The 20,274-nt window shown below is 48.2% G+C and overlaps 1 protein-coding gene across 4 annotated transcripts in view; it reads right to left on the bottom strand.

The window, feature by feature from the left end:
• Positions 1 to 20,274, bottom strand: part of CDH24 (cadherin 24) — a 1,353,690-nt gene that overhangs the window by 194,150 nt on the left and 1,139,266 nt on the right. For all 4 annotated transcript variants that reach the window (XM_069633835.1, XM_069633833.1, XM_069633832.1 and 1 more), the window contains one exon: positions 18,649 to 18,770. In XM_069633835.1, coding sequence (XP_069489936.1) covers positions 18,649 to 18,770 — 122 coding nt within the window. The remainder of the gene's footprint in view (positions 1 to 18,648; positions 18,771 to 20,274) is intronic.

Raw genomic sequence — 20,274 nt, 5'->3', positions numbered from 1 at the left:
TTCAGAAATAGAGAGGACCTCCCATCACCAGTCTGTTGTCCTACTGCTATTACTGTCACGTCTGGAGTTTGGTTCTTCTGGAAGTGAAATTCTACTTGGTCAGATTTTTGTTCAACCATGTGGCAGGTGCCGTTTAAACTGACATGGTTGACACTCTGTTTTAATTTTATTGGTCGGCTAGTCTGGGTCCAGAGGACCTTGTTTACACAATCTATTAGGGGTGACAACCTTCTCAGGAGGTCATTCCCTAGTAAACAAGGGGTGCCCTCTGGAGTCACTACTATGACCGGGTGTTTCACCTTGTGTCGCCCAATTTTGATCTCCAAATCTGCAGTCCCCTCGACAGGAATGAAGTTCTGCAGTGTCCAGGAAGAGAGGTGAGAGGAATATGGTAATTGTCCCCCCTTCCTGCATTTAGCTCATCAAAGGCCCTTTTGGACAGAAAGGTAGCTTGGGATCCAGTGTCCACCAGTGCCACAATTGTACCCTGCCCCTGTACTTGTACCGGGGCATAATATCTTCCCTCCTTCTCCTCAAGGGGGCACAGATAATGCACATTTTTGGACAACTGGTGGGCTAACTTTCTGGTTTTGGACATGGCGAGAGAAGAGATTTGGGCAGAATTCTGTGGAGCGTCTTGGGAATCTGAAAGAAAAAGTTGGCAACTTCAAATCAGAGCCATTGTGGGTTCCCCTGGTTCCGGTTCTGGGCCGCCCCCCCCTTTTTGGAGATAGTCACCAGGATGGGTTTGAACCAGGGGATTTCGGTATGGTGGGTTCTGGGATGAGATGATGGGCGGCGGTAGCTCAGTCTCCATATCTCCCCAGTCTGAATTGGCATCACTTGGGGCCCATTTTTCCTTGGGAGGAGTTCCCCCATCTCTGAAGGAGAAGATCCTTTTCCCAGGATCTTCTGAGGTCCCTCTCCCTCAAATTGGAAGACATGTACCTCCTCCACAAAGTGGGTCTCTTTGGGTCCTTTGTTTCCCCTACCCCCCCTCTGCTCCTTGGGAGGCAGGCTTTCAGGGGCAGGAGATTTTGTTCCCGGTTCCTGGTTTTCCAGGGGCTGTTTACAAGTTGGGAAGAAAGCTTCCTCCAAGGCTTCACACCCCCCTTCCCCTTGTGCCTCCTCCCTGGGAACCGGTGGGTTATCGGGGTGCTGCTCCCGTCATTGTTCTGGAGCACCAGGTCCAGGGTTTGGGGCATTCTGCGGTGGCATACTCATCTGAGGGTTCTGTTGAGCCCTCAGTATGTGACCCAGATCTCGTGCCATATTTTGGACCTGGCGCTCAAGTTGTGAAACCCGCTCAGGCTGATACGGGGCTTTATTTTCTCCCCTGGGCGGATCCCGGGAAGGGTAGCTATCCCTTCTCTGGTAGTACCCCGGATTGGGAAGATTTGGGTACCCCTCCACCCTTGGCCTCCCCTCTCCCGGATTAGGTTGTCTGGGCTCAGGGAATTGGGGAAAGAAGGATGGATGATTTTGGGGCTGGAAATTGGGTGGATACCTGGGAAAAAAGTTCTGTCCAGGATTTGGTGAATTTCTGCCCTCCTGGGGGAAGTTAGGAGGGAAGTTCCCCGGGTTAGGCGCTTGGCTGGATACCCCCCCCTTGGGCTGGAGGAGTCCACACATAACCCAGGATGGGTCGGTTTCCTCTGTAGCGGGGACTTACATAGTCAGGGGAGCGGGGGACCCCATTTGTGGGACTACCTCCTCGGCTCCCTGTCTGTGACTGGCCCGAGGGCCTTCTGGGCTGTGAATTATTTGGTGCAGGCAGGTTTTTAGGCCCCCCCCATCTCCAAATCTAAAACGGGGGCAACCTTTACCTCTGCCACCTTGGCAGCAGCAGGGGTGCTGTTGGTTTTGGGGTTTTTCGGCGCATTATTTTTATTTTCGATGGGCTTCTGCACCTCATAGATCCGGGTAGCCTGTTCAATGACCCAGTCTAAAGATCTTTTTTCATGAAAATCTCTCACAAGCTGGGTCATTATGTATTTGGGTAAGGCATGGAAAAACGTATTGATACATTCTCTGCTATCCGTGCGCACCCTTCTGGTGGTCTGCGCAAAAGCACACTTTAATTCTTGCACAAACTCTTGTGGGGCCTGATCCTCCCCACATTGCAAATTGTAGGCTGCCTTACGAGCCTCTTGAGGATTTCTGTGCACAGAAAAATGTTTCAAGATGGCCGCCCTGTATGTGGACCACCTTGAATGGTTTTGATCCTCCAGCCCTGCAAAGAAACTGGAGTATTCTGGTGAGAAGGTCCACTTTACATATTGAATACAGCTTTGGCTGTCCTTCAAATGGACAGTCTCCATCATTTGCTCATAGAGCTCCAAGTGTTCCCAAACAGAATACTTGGCGTTCTTATGATAAGGCGTGATGACACTCCTTATTGCCTTTATTTGTTTCAATGGGTCCTTAAGCAAGGCCCTTTTTGCCTTATTGGCCTTTTTGGTTCGGGTAACCCTGGTCCATTCATCCTCTGACTCAGAAGCACTGCTCCCAGAGGTGCCCGTCTGATCTTCCAGGTTTTCCAGGATTCTGTGAGCCTGGGAATAGCTGGCAGAATGTGGGGACCTGGTCTCCTGTGTCCTGTGACACTCAGAGAAGTCTTCAGATCCCTCCTTGCTACCAGGATTTGCTGGGTATCCCCCCCACTGACCTAACTGGGCAGAGGTTTTCAGGATGCCCTTAATAGGCCTACTCTCCTGGGGTTCCCCACTAAATTGCACTGTGCTTGGGTGCCCATACCCGGATACCCGCCCATCCATTCCTGGGAGGTACTGGCCTATGAGCCCCATACGTCTAGCTGGATAGTAATCTGCCATCCCCGTGGCCCTGGGCTCATGTGCACGAAGGGACATGGGGTTGGCAGAGTCCAGGGACTGGGAGAGATGAAGGCCTCTGGTACTAGGGCTCCTGAGGTTATGCTCAGGAGTTTCTCTTTCCCAGCGATCCTCATCTCTATCCGCCCCTGCTTCCTGTTGCAATGCAAGAGCCTGCGCTTTCAGTTCCTCAGTTAAGGCCTTACTAGACTCTATCAGTCTCTCCTGCATCGCTACCTGTTGCTGGAGCCTATCATTGTGCTGACAGAGAGCCTCATTTTCTCTCTGTGCCTCCTGATTGGTCCTGGAGTACTGGGCCAGTCTCTGCTGTAGGAGGGTTACCTCCTGAGCTGTGTCCCTATTGGCCTGCTCCTTTCTTGCCAGAGCATCCTCCACCCTCCTGGTGTGCTCTATCAAGTTCTGGTGTTCTTTTTGGAGGTCACCCAGTCCCTGGAGGGCCAGGTGATTTTCTTCCATTTTCCTTTTTAAGTGGCAAACTTCCTGGCCTAAGGTATCCCTTTCCTGACTAAGAGCCTGCATCTCTGCCGCCAGGTTGTCCCTTTGCCTTTGGAAGGCACCAGCTTTCTGGCGCTCCTGATCAAACTCTGCCTGGGTATCCAGGTCTTTCAGAATCAATTTATTGCTTTCCTCTTTCTCTCTGTCTAATCGAATTTGCAGGGTGGCTACCTGCTCTGTGTATGCCCTGTTGAAGTCCAGTTGTTGCTCCAGCTTTTTCTGGCTCTGCAGAAGGGAGTCCAAACCTTCTTGGTACTCCTTCTGCAAGGCCAGAAATCTGGTATCCTGGTCAGCCTTCTCCTGTTGCAGTCTATCCATGTCCTCTTTTATTTTAATGATATACTGCCTACTATCATTTACTGACTCCTGGCTCCTCTGCAGCCCCTGCTCAGAAGAGACCAGGTCAGATTGGGCCTTTTCTAACACCATCTGTTGCCTATTTGCCAGGTCTTGGCCTTCAGCACATTTGTCCTGCATGGCTCCCATATATAGATACAAATATGCCGCTATCCTAACCATCTTGTCGAGTTCATCTTTAACTTTAGGAGCCATGTATAATTCACTCAGGGCCACATGTAATAGACCCTGATCTCTCCATGTCTCTGACCCTGTTTCAGTGACCTGTTGCGCGATTGCCTGCAACCAGACCGTTTGGTCCTGATGAGTCCACTCACCTCTCACAAATAGCTTATGTAAGAAGTGCTCTCTGGCTATTTTCATATCTACCAAGGTCGTCATTCTGGAATTTGAGTTCCTTCCTGACTTACAGAAGTTTGTATTTTATTTTGCAAAACAGACCGTTTCCTTAGAGCATTCCTTTGAGGGGTGCTTTCACAGTGTAAAACAGCGTGGTGATCTAACCGGATATGTGTATCTGGTCAGTTGGCACACTGTATTAATCTGCACAAATGGTAATTCTAACCCAGAATATCCCGGCTCCGAGCCCCCCCTTTTGTAAGCGATATTCAATCAAAAACTACAGCCAAGTCAATGCCTTGTCTGGGATGCTGAGGAAAACCCTTATTAATGTATTTTTATGTCTAGTTCAGTACTCTGGATAACCACCCTTGTATAACACCCCCCTCTTAGAATCCACCTGACCCCAATGAGCCAAGAAGTAGGTTTGTTTTGCAAATTAAAAGGTTTATTTGAGAATTTAAACAATATATAGATATCACACTTTATAATAAATTAATATCTGATAGTACACTTAGACATATGATGTTGATCAACAATGGGTAATCTGGCACTAGCACACTTCTTTACAATCAATGAGGAATTAGTATAGGATGGATAAAGTAGCAAAAATACTTTTATGATTTCAAGGAAAAAGCAATGAGGAATAAAATGCAGTACAGAAATAATTGATATGATTTTAGCAAAAGATAAGATAACCACTTTTTCTCTGGCAATTCACCCCCCTCCCCTATGCAATGTAAGAAATGGAAGGAGATGGAAAGAGGAGCACACAGTTCTCAGGAAGGCAATCAAATACAATCCGAAATTCAGTTCCCCCCCAGCAAGCTTAGAGGAACAGGTAGGAGTTTGAAACACAGGCCCAAAATGCTTTTTAAATGTAATGGCAATGGATGGGAAAATGTGCCAATGATTTTAATTCCCTTTAGAGATTCAGGGTGAGTGGGAGATGCGTGTTGGTATTAGTTCAGGCTCACTTTAGCAATGCACTATGAGTTATTACCAAGTTGCAAACGGATTTTAACAAAGGAAAGAATGGAGCTGCTATTTTGACAAGTGGAGAAATTGAGCCAAAATCGCAAATCGCGGTAAATTTGCGAGTGCGTGAATCGTGATTGCGGCAAAAGGATAAGGAGTATTCCAGGCTTGTTGGAAAGCTTAGATCCTAAGCTTTAAGAGGAAAGTTAAATCTCGTTCCTAGCCCTAACCGTTCCAGAGATACGGACGATTAAATAAAGGTAGTTTTTCGGATTTAAAGTAAAACTCAAAATGACAGGTGACAGCTTGCAGCTTCAGAATTGACAGGTGACAGTTGTGCAGCTTTACAGATGACAGATGACACGATTTCTAGGAGGCTGTTCTACTTAGGTTAAAATAGTTTGGATTGGATTATTTTAACTAAGAGATTAGTTCTGCACAATTCTGCTAGGTACTCACAATATAAATTTGAACTAGGCCTCGTCACGGATCTGGTCAACACGTCCGGCTGCGGTTCTGTCTGCTCGGCGGGTCAATCAGGCACCGGTTCTGCTCACAGCGATCTGGGTCAGCTCTGCTCTGCTCGTCTAGCCTCTCTGGATTCAGTGGCCTCTGGTTCTGGATACTGCTCTGCTTTCCGGTCCGGATCAAGTGGATTCTGGATGTAGCACTGCTTTCTGGGTACTGGCAAGAGTTCTTGACAAAAGAATTCAGACAGCTCGCCCGGCTGTGGAATAGTTTGCAAAGGATTTTGAGGCCTGCTGACAAATACTTTTGCTTGCAATGGGCCTTCTTGGTTCAAAGTTCTGTAGTCTCTGTTTAGCTTGGAAGTCTAAGTGTTGGATCTCTGGATGTGAAGTCGTCGGTCAGCATGCTCCGCAGCAAATGGAATTGAATGTCTCTACCTGTCCCAGCAGTCTCTTTTTATGTGTTTTGAAAATGGGTGTGTGCCTGGGCCTAGCTAAGCCTGACCCTCTCTACTTGTCATTGGCCCAATTCTCCCCTCTCCCATGATTGGGGGAACTGAGTTGTGAGTCAGAGTGATGAGGTAGATTTTATGGCCAGAGGGCCCTCCCCTGTCATCTTTACACACAAATCTATATTTGATCCAAATGCATATTTTCCCAAATACACAGTTGTTTTTACATCATCTACACACATCATATATCACATGAGGTAGGCACTGTTCCGACTCTGGCGTTTCAAGGAGCTTGGGTAAAGAAATGGCAACTTATTTTCGATTTTAGTGGGTTATGCAACATTGGTTTTTCATTAAAAATTATACACATATACACGGCCTGTCCATACATACTCCAGTAAATTCCCATGTCTCTAGCTTAAACACAGAGTCTGTAGTATCAATAAATAGCGGGGTTTTGCCCCAGAACATCACACAAATTGGAGTTTGGGCTTGAATTGTGGGCAAAGTTTTCATTTTAAGGATCCCCAAATTTCACATTTCTGTCATCTGGTTACCAAGAGTTATCCGTGTTTCTGTAAAATATATATTTGCTTTCAATTCAAAGTACTGCAGTGTTTGAGTCCGCCCCCAAAGTTTGGGGATGACAGTGATCACATGTCTCTCCTGGCTGGCAGATCTTTGTTGACAGGAAACAGTCAAAATCAGCATATCCTATTCAAGGGAAAAGGTCTTTTGTGTGGGCTCCAGCAAGCTGAGGTCAACAGACCAGGGGGCCACTTTGCATTTGGTTAGCATGACCATGTGATATCCTGGGCTTTCTGAGGTGAGAAGGTTTCCCAGCCTTTTGGCCTGTTAATCAAATCAGATTGTCTCTGGGAGCAGTCGGTGGTTAGATTTTCAATTAACTAACAAGCTTTGAGGTCCCAATTGTCACAGAAGGCTGATTAGCTTCTGAAGTAGCAGTTCTCCTGTCATAGTTTAGACCGCTAGCGCCGCCTTGAGTCCAAAGCGGGTACTGCATGCATTTTTTTTTTTGGATCTGTCTTGAATTAATGCATTTCAAACAAGAGATTTTACATGGAAGTATATTATCCAGGTTCAGCACATGGCACTGGTGTGGTTCTGCAGTAAAATAATTTTGTGCCTATAATTTAGCCATATTTGACCTGAAGAAAATGAATTCCCAATAGTTATGGGTTGCTTTTGGCAATCAGGATTGCCCCTTTTGCAATGGTTTCAGGCTACTGTGTGTAGCCCAATGGTGGTTTTAGGCAGTGCCCTTCTGTGCCCACAACATAGGCAAAAATGGGTGGCAGCCTATTCTTCATGCATTTCCCTGTGCATCTTCTGGGAAGTTCTGGCCATCATAATGTTTTCAATGCCAGTAAGGCACAGTTTTTGTGGTAGGGCTCGGATGCATGGGTAAAAACATCCCACAGGGAGTGAGGTAGCATTTAAGGGAAGATAGCGGGTGATGCATTCATCCGGTTCAATTAGCAGAGAGGATACAGCTGATTTTGGGCCTCTGAGACAGGAAACCATGATGCAGTTGCTAAAATTGTCTCAGGATTGATGTCATTGGTGTTCCCATTTTAAAGGTCAGGTACAGCACACACAATCATAATCAGTTACAGGTGTAGGTATGACATGTGGACTTTTGTGAATTGGCAGCTCAGCCAGCCAACCCCAGAGGAGAAAGGGTCTTGTCTTGGAATGCCTGAACCAATGAGAGTGTTCTACATCAAAGACAGGGAACTGAGCCAACCAAGAAGGGTATATCAGGAGGGACATGTTATAACTTTTAGCAGAGTCCCAGAAATGTCCTGGAAGCTGTATGATGATGTGTCCTACTTGGAAGAAAATGAACTTGCTGACTTTGAAAATTCTGCCTCAGTCTGCTGATGCGCTGCAGGGTGTTTTCTTGACCCCAGAGATGCCAAGGCCCAGAGGGAGGGTGATGGGACCCTCCTCAACAAGCATGTTGTGGGAGACTGCACCTCAAATAAGTAAGGATTCTGATGAGAAAGCCAGCCGAAGGGGTAATGCCAGCTCCTAACCATAGTACCCTGCTCCAAGCTGCCAACTCAGCCCATGATTCAAAAACAACCCATTCCCTCCGCAGATGACAAAAACATTGGCACCACTTAACTGCTCCTGTTTTTCCCACACCTCCCCCTGTTTTGCGGCACTCCTGAACTCTGCTAGCCTAAGTCCCATCTTACCCATTCTGAAAGAAAAACGATTCCTCCCCCCAAATAAACTAGCCAGCTTTTGGCTGGGCTTCCTCTTTCGGCATTACTCTTAAATTCTATCAATTGTGGTAGTCAAGCCGATCAAAACCAACTTTTTATACCGTATGAACCTCTCCAATATGTATTGTGCAATTAGCACGACACTGAACTAGCACACCCCTATATCCCTATTTAGCTCACTACTGATCACCACTCTAAGCTCGCTTACATGCTCTTGACCTGTCCACCACCTTTAACACTATTGATCATCCCTCCCTAGTTCTGGACACTCACACCTCCATGCATCAATTCGGTGTTTGCTGCATCTCTGTGCAACACTGGCCCCTTTCTAAGACCCTTCTTCAGCCCTCCCCCGCCCCCCCAGCTCACCTAGCTAACGCCATATATGCCACTGCACTGACACTCGCAGCTGGCAAGGCAATGTAATCAAACCGTTAATACTATAATATACATGCTGTAAATATGTAAATAATTGAGCTATTATTGGTCCCATGTGCATGTCAATTCCACTCCCTCCCCCCAAGACCCCCCCATCGACAAGTTGATTTTTCACCACTCTACTATTGTAAACATCCTGGAAACAGGATTGCTCCGTCTGCTTGAGAGGAATTTGTATGCAAAGCAAAGAAAAAGCACACACCTTAAGGTGGCGCTGGAGACCCTTGGGCGATTCTATGCCAAGCAGCACTGAAGGAGTCGCACTGTGGACCTGCCATCGTGCTTCTGCTTTGCTTACTAACACAGCACCTGCTTTTTGGAGCATTGGGATTTGGTGAAAACTTGTCCACACAGCGGAAAGCAGGGTTTTCAGGCACTAAACTTGGGTTACATAATGAAGTCTGCATGTCCTTACTATTTCCATATATTTGTATTCACCGGCTCAGCAAAATCGTTTTAATTCAATTGCGCGCCGTCTGCCATGGGTACGGTGGAGAGGACATGGATTGCCGCTGACAACTGACAGGCCAGAGAAAGACTAGCGCAGACCACAATATTCCCGCCCTGCAGGCCTTATGCCCACTCCCCCCTTTGGCCACCAGTCCCACCCTGCCTACAATCTTCCCTTTACACAATGTACCCCTACTGTGAATCTTTCCACTTCTTCAGAGACAACTTTGCACTTTATAGCTACCATGCATAGGAGAAATTAACTACGCCGGGAGGATAGTTCAGGGACAACGCTTTTGTCTTGGAAGCAAGACACAAGTTCGAATCCCGGTCAGCGCTTAGTGACTTGTCTCCGGTATTAAGCGTGTTACAAAAGATTAGTTAATTACATTAATTAGGGAATGGTCCAATGGAGGGTTGGAAGCGGGAAATGGACGAGGGAGTGGTATAATGGAGGAATTTGTGCAAAATAACAAGACGCATGAATGGTAAGGAAAATGAAAGTCAGAACAGCGGGATAACAAGAGGTAATGGTATTATGAGGATGGGAAGATAAAGTTATAAGGCGAGGTCATGAAACGGGAATGGTACTGTAGAAGGGTTTGGTTTTGTGGGTGAATGGGAGTTGGCAAAGTAACATTAGAGGGAGGTGACGGTAATGGTATGAAATACAGACCTGAAATGGGACTATTAAAATGAAGAGATGGGTGGACGGAATGGTATGATAGCAGTAGGGGAATAAAAATGGTACAAGGAGTGCTAGGCAGAGGGCACGGCTTAAAGGTGGGATCTGTGTGATGGAGTAATGGGAGGGGGAATGGAAACATGGAGGAATGGACAGTAGGAGTGTAAGTTGGAGAGCCACATACAGGGAAATAGAATTCATGCCCTACAGTCTTTTGAGCTTTAGCTGCTGGGCTATTATGCATATCTATACAAATAGGGCGAGCATAGTCCTCAGCAGAACCTACGAACAGGAGCTGGGGCAGATATAATATAATATGTACTGTGACAAAGTTCCCTGTCTGAGGGTGAGGGATGGGGTGCCCTTGGGGGCCGGGTACCATCACATGCTAAGTGATGCAGGGCCCGATGTGGGGAGAATACACTTGTCTCCCCAAACCTACCCTTGTCATTTGGCCTCACTAGCAAACTCTGTCCCTTTATTTGCTGACACACTCTGGGGCAGGAGCCCTCCGAACAACTGCTAGAGAGCATTTCACACCACAGGCAGAAACTATACCACCCACAAGGAAACATATTCAATCGTGCTGGAACTCGCAAACTCAAGCTACCCAAGAAGTGTATAGCTCCACTCAGCGGAGCTGACAGCACGTATGCTTGAACACAGAGTCAAAAATGGCATGGACCCCTATATTGGCTCAGTCCACACAGCCCCAAGATGGAGAAGAAGGGACAATTCCAACAAACATATCACATTCCCTAGATAATGATCCCGTCCACCTGGGAATCATAAGGGAGGGGAGATCTAAGTGAGCCGTGGTAGGCCTCTGTACAAGGGAGAGACGCTGGAATAAGCAAGTGCAATGGTAGAGGGAGAGGCGCTGAGAAGGAGTGTTGTTGAGGTGAAAGACGCTAAGAGGAGGCGACCCCTAGTGTGGACAAACATGGAGAGAGGAGACAAGAGGAGACGAGAGCACAGAAGGGGAGAGAGGAGAGGAGAGAGGAGAAAAGAGCAGAGGAGAAGAAATGAGAGGAGAGGAGGTGACTTGGAGGAGAGGAGGCGGCCTGAGAGAGGGAGAATGAGGTGGAAAATAAAATGTACAAGAGGCCATAACAACCCAGGAGAGGTATCAGTAGGAGGCGGAGATACGTCAGGAAGTGTAGAAGAGATATCAGGAGGAGGTGATGAGACAGTGAGGGGGTCATTGGGAGCTGGAGATTAGACCAAGAGATTATAAACAAAAGAAATTGATGGGTGGAACTTCATCGGCCCTGTTCTTTAGCCTGTCTGTGCCATTACAGAAGGGATCATCCATAGGCAAATGAGTTTAGCACTGACATCAATACGAGCAGTCCAGTTTAAACTGCTAGGCCATGCCAAACCTGGACACAAACACAAGCAAACTGACATGTGTTTGTCTTTTGGGGCCTCATCAGAGCTTTGCAATTGGGTTTTGATGAACTCAAAACCTTCCAGCCATCACTCTTCAGTGTTGCCGAGTAAGAGGAAAGAGAGAAGGAGGAGGTGACACAGCAGGGGGTAGGGGTTAGCATTGAGCCAGATAGAGGAGTTGCTGACATGCAAAGAGGTGGTAGAGACATGGGTGGAGCAAAGAGAGAGGAGATATAGCCAGTGACAGCTGAAGCAGAGAGGGAAGGCATCCCAGCTAATCTACACTACCTGTGGGCCAGTGTGGAAGTCTGGAGGACAGGCGTTCAAAGAGAGAGAGGGACAGCATAGCTGTGAAGGATATATGGGATCAGAGGAGGGTCCCAGAGGAATGAGACCCTAGCAGAGGCACAAGAAGAGTAGCCAGAGGGGGAGTTGGGTACCCGTTAGCTATTACATAGACCAACACTAGAGGAATCTTCCTCCAAGCCAGCCAGTGAGCCAGAGACCAGCGTTCAGCCTTAGGGCCCATGCTTGGTAAACCCTAGCCACCTCGCAGTGATCGCCCAGATCGTGACTTTTTCAGCGTGTAGTCCCTGGATCAGAAACCCACAGAGGGCCTGCACTTGTTGGACTAATGAAATTCAAGCCGGGAAGCTGTATTTGTTTGTCTGCTTCTGGGGCAGTCACCCTGCTATTTGGCTCTAAATTGGGCCTTTTGTGTAGCAACCAAAATAAAAACCACGGAAACCCTTAATTCTGGTACATGTGTCTCACTGATTACCAGCTAGCTTTCTGACATTACCCAATGACATTCGTTTTGTGTAATCTCTGCCAAACATCAGAGGGAGAACACTATCTACACATCCAAAGGGACTATTTTTAATATTTAATTTGCAGAGGCCCCATGGCAGTAGTAGGTGGTATATTTATGTTTAGTGGCTGGGTGAATTGTATGGACAATGCACAGTTCATGTCAGTATTAGACGCCACCCAGTTCCAGCACAGCGCTCAGGGATTGGATTTCTGTAGACATAGATGTTTCATCCTCTTTGTGGGCAAGTAGTAGAGTCATTGGTCTCATGATTTCTGTGGAATGGTTTCGAGGTTGGGTTTCATTTGCCAGAGGTGCCTCTACTATTTGTGGGTATGCAGAGTTATGTCTTTGGTTGGATTGAATTGGGGAGAGTGGGACTTGGCACGGCAGATTTCTGCTAATGGAAACGGAGATGAACATCTATCAAATAGTGGTGTTATTGTGAAAGTTGTCTGAGATGCATAGCCATGTACATTATTTTTTCAAATAAATTGCACTATTATTGTAGAGTTGGAAACATAAAGTGTTGTCAATTGTACCTGGTTTACAATGACGACCAGAGCGCATGGGGATGTCCATTGGCCAAATAAATGGGTTGATAGACCTTTGGTGCCTAACAAATCAAGTGAGATTACAGGACCCCTGGACTCCCTCGCCACAAAAATTAATAAATCATTGGCCTCAGGAAGGAGCGCACTCCTTGGTGCCAAAAGAAATCAAGTACTGGTCCTGGAAAGTGGGCTCTCTTTGCCATTCCAAACCAACTGTTTCTTGCATTGGGAACCCCTTCCTGATTTCCTATTCAAGTACTTAAAGTAACCCACGTGGGTGAGCATGCCTCATTGCAGCAAATTTGCTGAGTACTTTCTTTTGGGCCATTGGCTCTCTCTCCTGCTTTCCCTCGCCCCTCCTGTCCCTAGTGTACTTCGTTGCGCTTCCGTGTTGTAGTGCTCTGCCTTGCCTCCCTTCCCTTGCGGCCCTCCTCATTACACCCACAGCCTACCTCCCCTGACACAGGATTGGTTCTTCCGGGTCAGGTGACCCAAGAACTCGGCTTCTTAAGAGGATCTCACAGGGCAGCCTTGCATGGGCAGCCAGCGAAGGTCAGGGGCTAAGGGCATCATGCCTCCCTGTTTGCCTGTTTGCCTGGTGCCCTGTCCCCTGCCAGACGCCTTGCTCTCCATCAACAGTTACCTTCGGGTAAGGGACGCCTACTTTGAATCTCGCCACTGCTATACGTTATCACGCTTGCATTCTGCCTCCCAAGTGTTGGCAACTCAGATTTACTACTTTGAATCTCACCACTGTATACATTTTGCCACACTTGCATTTTGCCTTTGAGAATTTGTCCAGTTTTGGTGTGCCACTTTGAATTTCGCCCCTCTTATACTTTGGCATACATGAAATTTAGCTCAGAGAGTATTCCAAGTGAAGGTTTCCTACTTCGAATCTCGTCACTGTTATATTCTGCAACACTTGCATTGCGTTTCTGAGAATGTGCCCAATTTTGGTGTGCCACTTTGACTCCCGCCACTGTTACACTTTGTCATACTTGCATTTTACCTCAGAGTGTTCCAAATGTAGGCTTCCTACTTTGAATCTTGCCCCCGTTATATTCTGCCATCCTTGCATTTTGCCTCCCGAGCGTTCCCAATTTAGGTTAGCTACTTTGAAACAATGCCACTATTATATCATGCCACACTTGCATTTTACCTCCCACTGCGACATTCTGCCACACTTACATTTCTCTCCCAGAATCTTACTTATCATAAGCCCACCACTTTGATCTTTCCTCTGTGATATTTTTCTGCACTCACATTTCACCTATGGGAATCACGGCAGAGTCTGGGATCCTGCTGCAACTGGCCAGAACTGGGTAAAGCTGCCTTGGCCTCATTTCTCCACCCCTAAGACCCCAAATAAGTAACTCACAGTATGTTAGCCCCTACACACTCACAACCTCCTACTATGGCTAACAGCTTCAAAATTAGAAGTTTCATTTGGCGCACCAGAAAGGACCCTAATCATCTGTTCATACACCATCTTTACAGGTCGCCACTACCCACCTAACCTAGCACAGATGAGAAATAATGACCAACCCCCCCTTCCTGCCGAGACAACCCACCCCTCAGCACCCCTTTGATCACCCTCCATCCCTCACATACATAGCTCGACACTCACCCGCTTTTGACGGGTGTCACCCGCCTTGAAAGCAGATTAATCACCCGCCAGGTCCCTCATACGCCCATTCACTTCTATGGGCCCCTCACACGCCAAAACAAAAAACGGGTGTTTTCACCCGCCTTGGTGACAAAAAAGGTTGGGAGCTATGCACATAAGTTGTCTTTCTAGCTCTCTCCCTTCCTTTAGGCCCACCCCACATTTAACCTCTCCACTTCTACCCCTACCTGGCTTGACCTGTGCACCAGCACCACAACCACCCCCTTAATATCCCTGTTTGCATCTCCAAGCACATTACATGCAATCCTTGCCTCCACCCCCGCTCACCAGACCCTCCAACTCTTACCCACACTCCCCCAGCTCCTCCAATATACCCAAAGAATTCCCACAGCATTCCTATCGAGCAAAACTCCCCCTACCTACCACCCCGACATAATAATAACTCTTACACCGGTGCCTCCTCTCCCACACCTCCAGACCCAGTGAAATAGCTCCATAACGTGCTAAATAACCCCCAAGGCCCTTGCACCGTGCACTCCAACGCACGCACCTCTAGGAGACAGTTACTGGTCTCCCCTTTCCCGAATAAAAATATAACCCTATCTCAGAGAATTTACGACCCCTTCTTCCCCTTTAACACTACAGAATCCATCTCAACTAAGCTATGTCACCACAGCTCCTGGCACAGTAATCGACAGCCTCCACCGCATACATTCCCATGCCTTGTTGCCACTTTGCCACTTTACCATCCGACATCCAGAACCCTTCCACCAGCCCAGACCTCACCCTCCACCGGAAACCGACGACTTTTCCCATTGGACACCCCTCCAATACATACATCTCAAACCCTGCACCGATTCCCATCTTCCCCCTCTGCCACACAAGAAGCCAAACGCCCGACCTCTTCTTCTGGCCCTGTCCCCCCCCTTCTACAGCATCCATCACCGTGCTACCCTCTGTCGCCTCTGCATTGAGTCAACCCCATCCCTCTGTGGTCATCCCTTCTCCTCTTCCAGCACCCACCCAGAATCGGACCCCTACTACTTCAAACAAACGACTAATCAGTAATCTGAATTTCATTCTCATCAATGCCAGATCCGTCGCAAAAAATCATCACAATATATATATAATCTAATCTCATCAGAATGGTACGACATCCTCTTCATCAATGAAACCTGGTTCTCCCAAGACTTCTGGCCAATTGCATATGAAGACTTCCCACCGGGTTACAAACGTATTGTGCAAAAAAGGGCCAGCAGGTCATGCAACATCACCATCCTTCACAAAACCTCCCTATCCACCTCGCACTCTGACGAACTGTCCCGCAACACAGACTACAAATCCCTCTTGGTAAAACTCCTGCTCTCCCCCTCTTATACTCACAGTTTCTTGCTCATCTATCAACTGCTGGGATACAATAGAAGCTTTGAAGAGTTGCTAATTGACTCCATAGCAACCATCATGGTCTCCCACCCCCACCTCACTGTATTAGGGAATTTCAACATCTGGTTCGACATGCCACATAAGAAATTGACCCGATCACTACTGGACAACCTGGAGACCTTACATCTAACACAGGTAGTCTCAGGGCAAACCCACGCTGCTAGTCACACCCTAGATGCAATCTTTGGTTCACTAAACTTCCTCACCACACTACCACCACGCCTGCTTGTCTGATCCGACCACTCTGCCCTCCTCGTCACCCTTTCCTCTGAGGACCCACTTGCCCCTCTGGCAACTCCGGGGCCACTCACCCAATCCCACCTCTGGAAGGAAATCAAAGTGACTCCTGTCCTAGCAGAGTCCCTAATCGCCTCCCTGCTTTCCATCCCCACTCTACGCAGTTCAGTACACCATCTCTAATTTCGATCAATGGCTTTCAGAAGTACTCAGCTCTCTCTGCCCTTTCGGATCTTTCTCTAACAGACAAAGCTTTTCACCCAGATGGTGCACCCCAGGGCTAATAAAAATGGAAAACCATGATCCATTTCCTGGAGCGTAGTTGGTGTGCAGGCCCATCATCTTCCAGCAGAATGGCCTATGCCTCCCAGCTCAAACTATGGAACAGAATCTCCAAAACCCTGCAACCATCGAGGTAACACTTCAAGCTCATTTCTGAATTCAAGCCCCTGCCTGCACCACCAACACTCCCAGACACACCCAATCTCTCTGTCACGCTCTTTCAGAGAAGTTGCACAATGTAGCCCAAGAGAGACACAATTCCAACCTCTCTAAAATCTCAATGCTCTCCCCTTCTACCTCCACATCGCCCACAACATCAGAACAACCCTCCATCCTCCAACTCTTCTCCAACTTCTCATCACCCACCTCCCCACCCCCCCAGAATTCATCAAGCTTCTATCACTTGCCCAGGCCTCAGGATCACTACTAAAAGAAATATTGACAGACACCGGTGCCGGTGACCTTGCTAGATTCATTATCAACTCATCATTCAATTCCGGTACTTTCCCAGCAGTTCTTAAAACCTCCTAAATCAAGCCCCTCCTCAAAAATAACACACTCTACCTTCTTGACCCACCTCAAATAACGCCATATAGCTAAATTAGCTGAAAGAGCGGTATACTCACAACTATGCCTCTTCTCAGAATCAAACAAGATACTGGACTCCGCCCAATATGGCTTCAGACCTTTATGAGGAACTGAATCCTGCCTAGTCTTCATCAGGGACAAACTTAAAACGCACTCAGACTCAGGAGGTTGTGCAGCCCTAAACCTACTTGGCCTCTCGGCAGCGTTTGACACCATTGACCACTCCATCCTCACCAACAGACTACATGCCCTTAGCATCAGGGATACAGCTCTAAATTGGATTTCCTCCTTCCCCTCCAACAGATCTCAAATGATACACATGCCTCCATTCTGCTTGGCTCCCCACCAGACACCCACAGAGTGCTGCAGGGCACCTCTCTCGCCCCGCTCCTCTTTAACCTCTACCTGAGCCCACTACCCGCACTTATTTGATCCCATGGTCTATCGTGCTACAATTATGTAGACACTCAAATCATATTCAAAATCCCAAATAGCCATGTGTTTACCTGCCCGGATCTCGCAACCTGCTTCTCAGAGAGCGAACACTGGATGACGGCCAACCACCTCCTACCAAACGAAGACCATGCTATGTGGACAACCCAAGACCATGCTATGTGTAAAGACTGCTCTCAGCCCTCAACCCACCCCCTGGCTGCTCTCCCTAGGCACTCTCCCCACCACCTGCAAGAGAGTAAACAAATCTTGGGTTTATTATGGAAACAGACTTGACCGTGCCACATCATATAACCTCTGTGGTAAAATGCTGTTACCTACAAATACACATTGCTGCCTTCTTCCTTTCCTGACCTTCCCACACAGAGTCTCAGCGAATGTTCCTATCATCCTTTCATGCCTAGACTATACTAACGCCCTAGTACCCTGCAGATGGGGGTCATTATACGTTTTCCGGTATCACCGGGAAACTGACTTACCGTTTCCGCTGCCTGATATCCCAGTATTACCAGGATATTACAGGCAGCGGAAAGGGCGATCATTCCACATTCTATGAAGGGGATTATTATTATAATTCTTGGAATTACCAGCACCTGGTAATTCTGTCATGTTTTTTGCCAGTGGGAGCCTGATTTACCTGCAGCTCTTGGATGGAGGTAAATCAGTGACCACCACAGGCAAACCTGTGCTTTTTGGTGCAGTAAAAGTGCCAGTAAAGCATTTACTGACACGTTTACTGACATTTTCACTGCATTGAGAAAACTGCAATGACCACAAATAGAGTGTATCTGCTAATAACATAGGAGCAGTGCCTTGAAGGCATGCATTGCAATAGCATGCGCCGAGCACTGTGTCCGATAACAGGTCATTCACTCCCAGCTGTTCTGCAATCGAGCAGAACACGCGCGTTACCAGGCAGCTGTTAATGGCCGGTTCTAGCTTCAGGCCCCTCCCTCTTAGCGGGTCCGGGCTGGCCCAAGATTGCAGGAGCATGGGGGGAACATCAGCAACCTCTTGTCAATATCAACACAGGGGCCAGGTGGAGGCGGTAGGAGACACCCCTAAGAAAGTGCTCGGAGCCTCATGGAAGCAGCACGACTTCATTTGTCAGGCGAGGGATATCCTATGCGGGTACAGCCAAGCTGTCTTTAAATCTTATGCACCATATGCCCTTATACCACACTTCCCACGTGCCCGCATTGCCGTAATGGCGGCCGTTGCGGTGAAATCTTTGTAGTGTCAGGCTTGGCTATGTTGCACAGAGTGCCAGGTCGTGGTTCATTCTAAGTGCCAGAGAGAAGAAGAAAAATAAATGGTGCACATCATCCTTTAGGATGGGGAAGCGCCTGCGTGGGTCCGCCCACACACCCGATAATTAAGAAGTGCCAGAGACAAAGTCTCAAAGGGCTGCTTAGTCCTGGGTTCCAAAAAAAGGACTTGGTGAGGCCAAAGTTTGCGCCCCATGCGAAGGACCCTCAGTGGGCACCTACCTGGCCCGGCTGGGCGTTATCGCACACAAAGGCATCGTAGGCTTCCTGGAACTGGGGGGCGTTGTCATTGATGTCCAGCGTCTGGATGGAGACCTGCACCCGCGAGGCCTGCGAGGGGCTATCTGAAAGGAAGAGCACAGGGGCCACGAGACAGAAGGAGAGGCACGTACATGCCCGTTCACAGGAGGCATTGGCACACAACAGCCACAGATAGCGAGCACACAGAACATGCAGACGAAGGCCATGAAAAGGAAGCGCGGCAGGCACAATATAGACAGCAAGGGCACATAGCAGAGAAATGGGCACATCCGCAGAGACATGTGGGAAAAGGAGGCATACAGGCAGAAGAGGGGCACCATGAGTGCACAAAAGAAAAAGGATCACGGTGGAATACGAAAAGGGAGTGCCACATGCCAGGTGGCAGAAGATATGGCAGACGGGCAGCAGCAGACAGACAGACAGCAGAGCGAGCACCATGGCAGACGGCCAGCAGCAGAAAGACAGACAGCACAGCGAGCACCATGGCAGACGGGCAGCAGCAGACAGACAGACAGCAGAGCGAGCACCATGGCAGACGGCCAGCAGCAGAGAGACAGACAGCACAGCGAACACCATGGCAGACGGCCAGCAGCAGAGAGACAGACAGCACAGAGAGCACCATGGCAGACGGGCAGCAGCAGACAGACAGGCAGCAGAGCGAGCACCATGGCAGACGGCCAGCACCATGGCAGACAGACAGCAGAGCGAGCACCATGGCAGATGGGCAGCAGCAGACAGACAGACAGCAGAGCGAGCACCATGGCAGACGGGCAGCAGCAGACAGACAGACAGCACAGCAAGCACCATGGCAGATGGCCAGCAGCAGAGAGACAGACAGCACAGCGAGCACCATGGCAGATAGACAGATCCAGAGCGGGCACCAGAAGACATGCACAGACATACAGGAACAGGGCATTGAGCGGGGCACAGACAGACACACAGAGAAATACATTAGTAACTGTACAAAGGGCAGTCTTCCCAGCCAACTCACACTGCCGTCTCCATCCCCGCTTAGTACTTCACAGCACCCCGTGAAACATGTGACTGACTGGCTGGCCACAATCAGCCCCCAGGTGCTTGCATATTCCCTGGCCTGCCTCTCAGCTGTTTATTCTGGCAGGACTTTGCTCTGTTCCCGTAGATGTTTCCGGTTGTATTCTAGTGTGGGGGAAATACTGGCGCTTTCTATGCAGTGCCTACAATATTCAGCTTGATTCAAACACTGGCACATGCCCGTTCAACAATGCAGTTCACAGATGAACAACTACCTCAAGCCCTGAGAGTCTAATCCTTTTTTTTAAAACATCGATAATGGGCTAGCGGTGGGGTTTTAAAAAACCTATCTGTTCTGTGGTGCAACCTTAACTTAAGCGAGAGCATTTGAACTCGGTGACCTCAAGATAATTTCGTCAGTGTGTCACACACACACACACACACACACACACACACACACACACACCCCCACCCCCCCCCCCACACCCCCTTTAATGGACGTGCTAATTTACATACAGAAACACTCAAGTCTGACATCAAAAGGTTATTTAAAAAAAGTCCCTCTACACAATGTTTTTTAAAATTGTCCTTTTA

The sequence above is a fragment of the Ambystoma mexicanum genome, chromosome 13 (genome assembly GCF_040938575.1).
Source record: "Ambystoma mexicanum isolate Mex_15411 chromosome 13, UKY_AmexF1_1, whole genome shotgun sequence".
NCBI classification, from domain to species: domain Eukaryota; kingdom Metazoa; phylum Chordata; class Amphibia; order Caudata; family Ambystomatidae; genus Ambystoma; species Ambystoma mexicanum.
The sequence above is the reverse complement of the archived record's forward strand: the minus strand, read 5'-3'. Positions and strand labels throughout refer to the sequence as shown.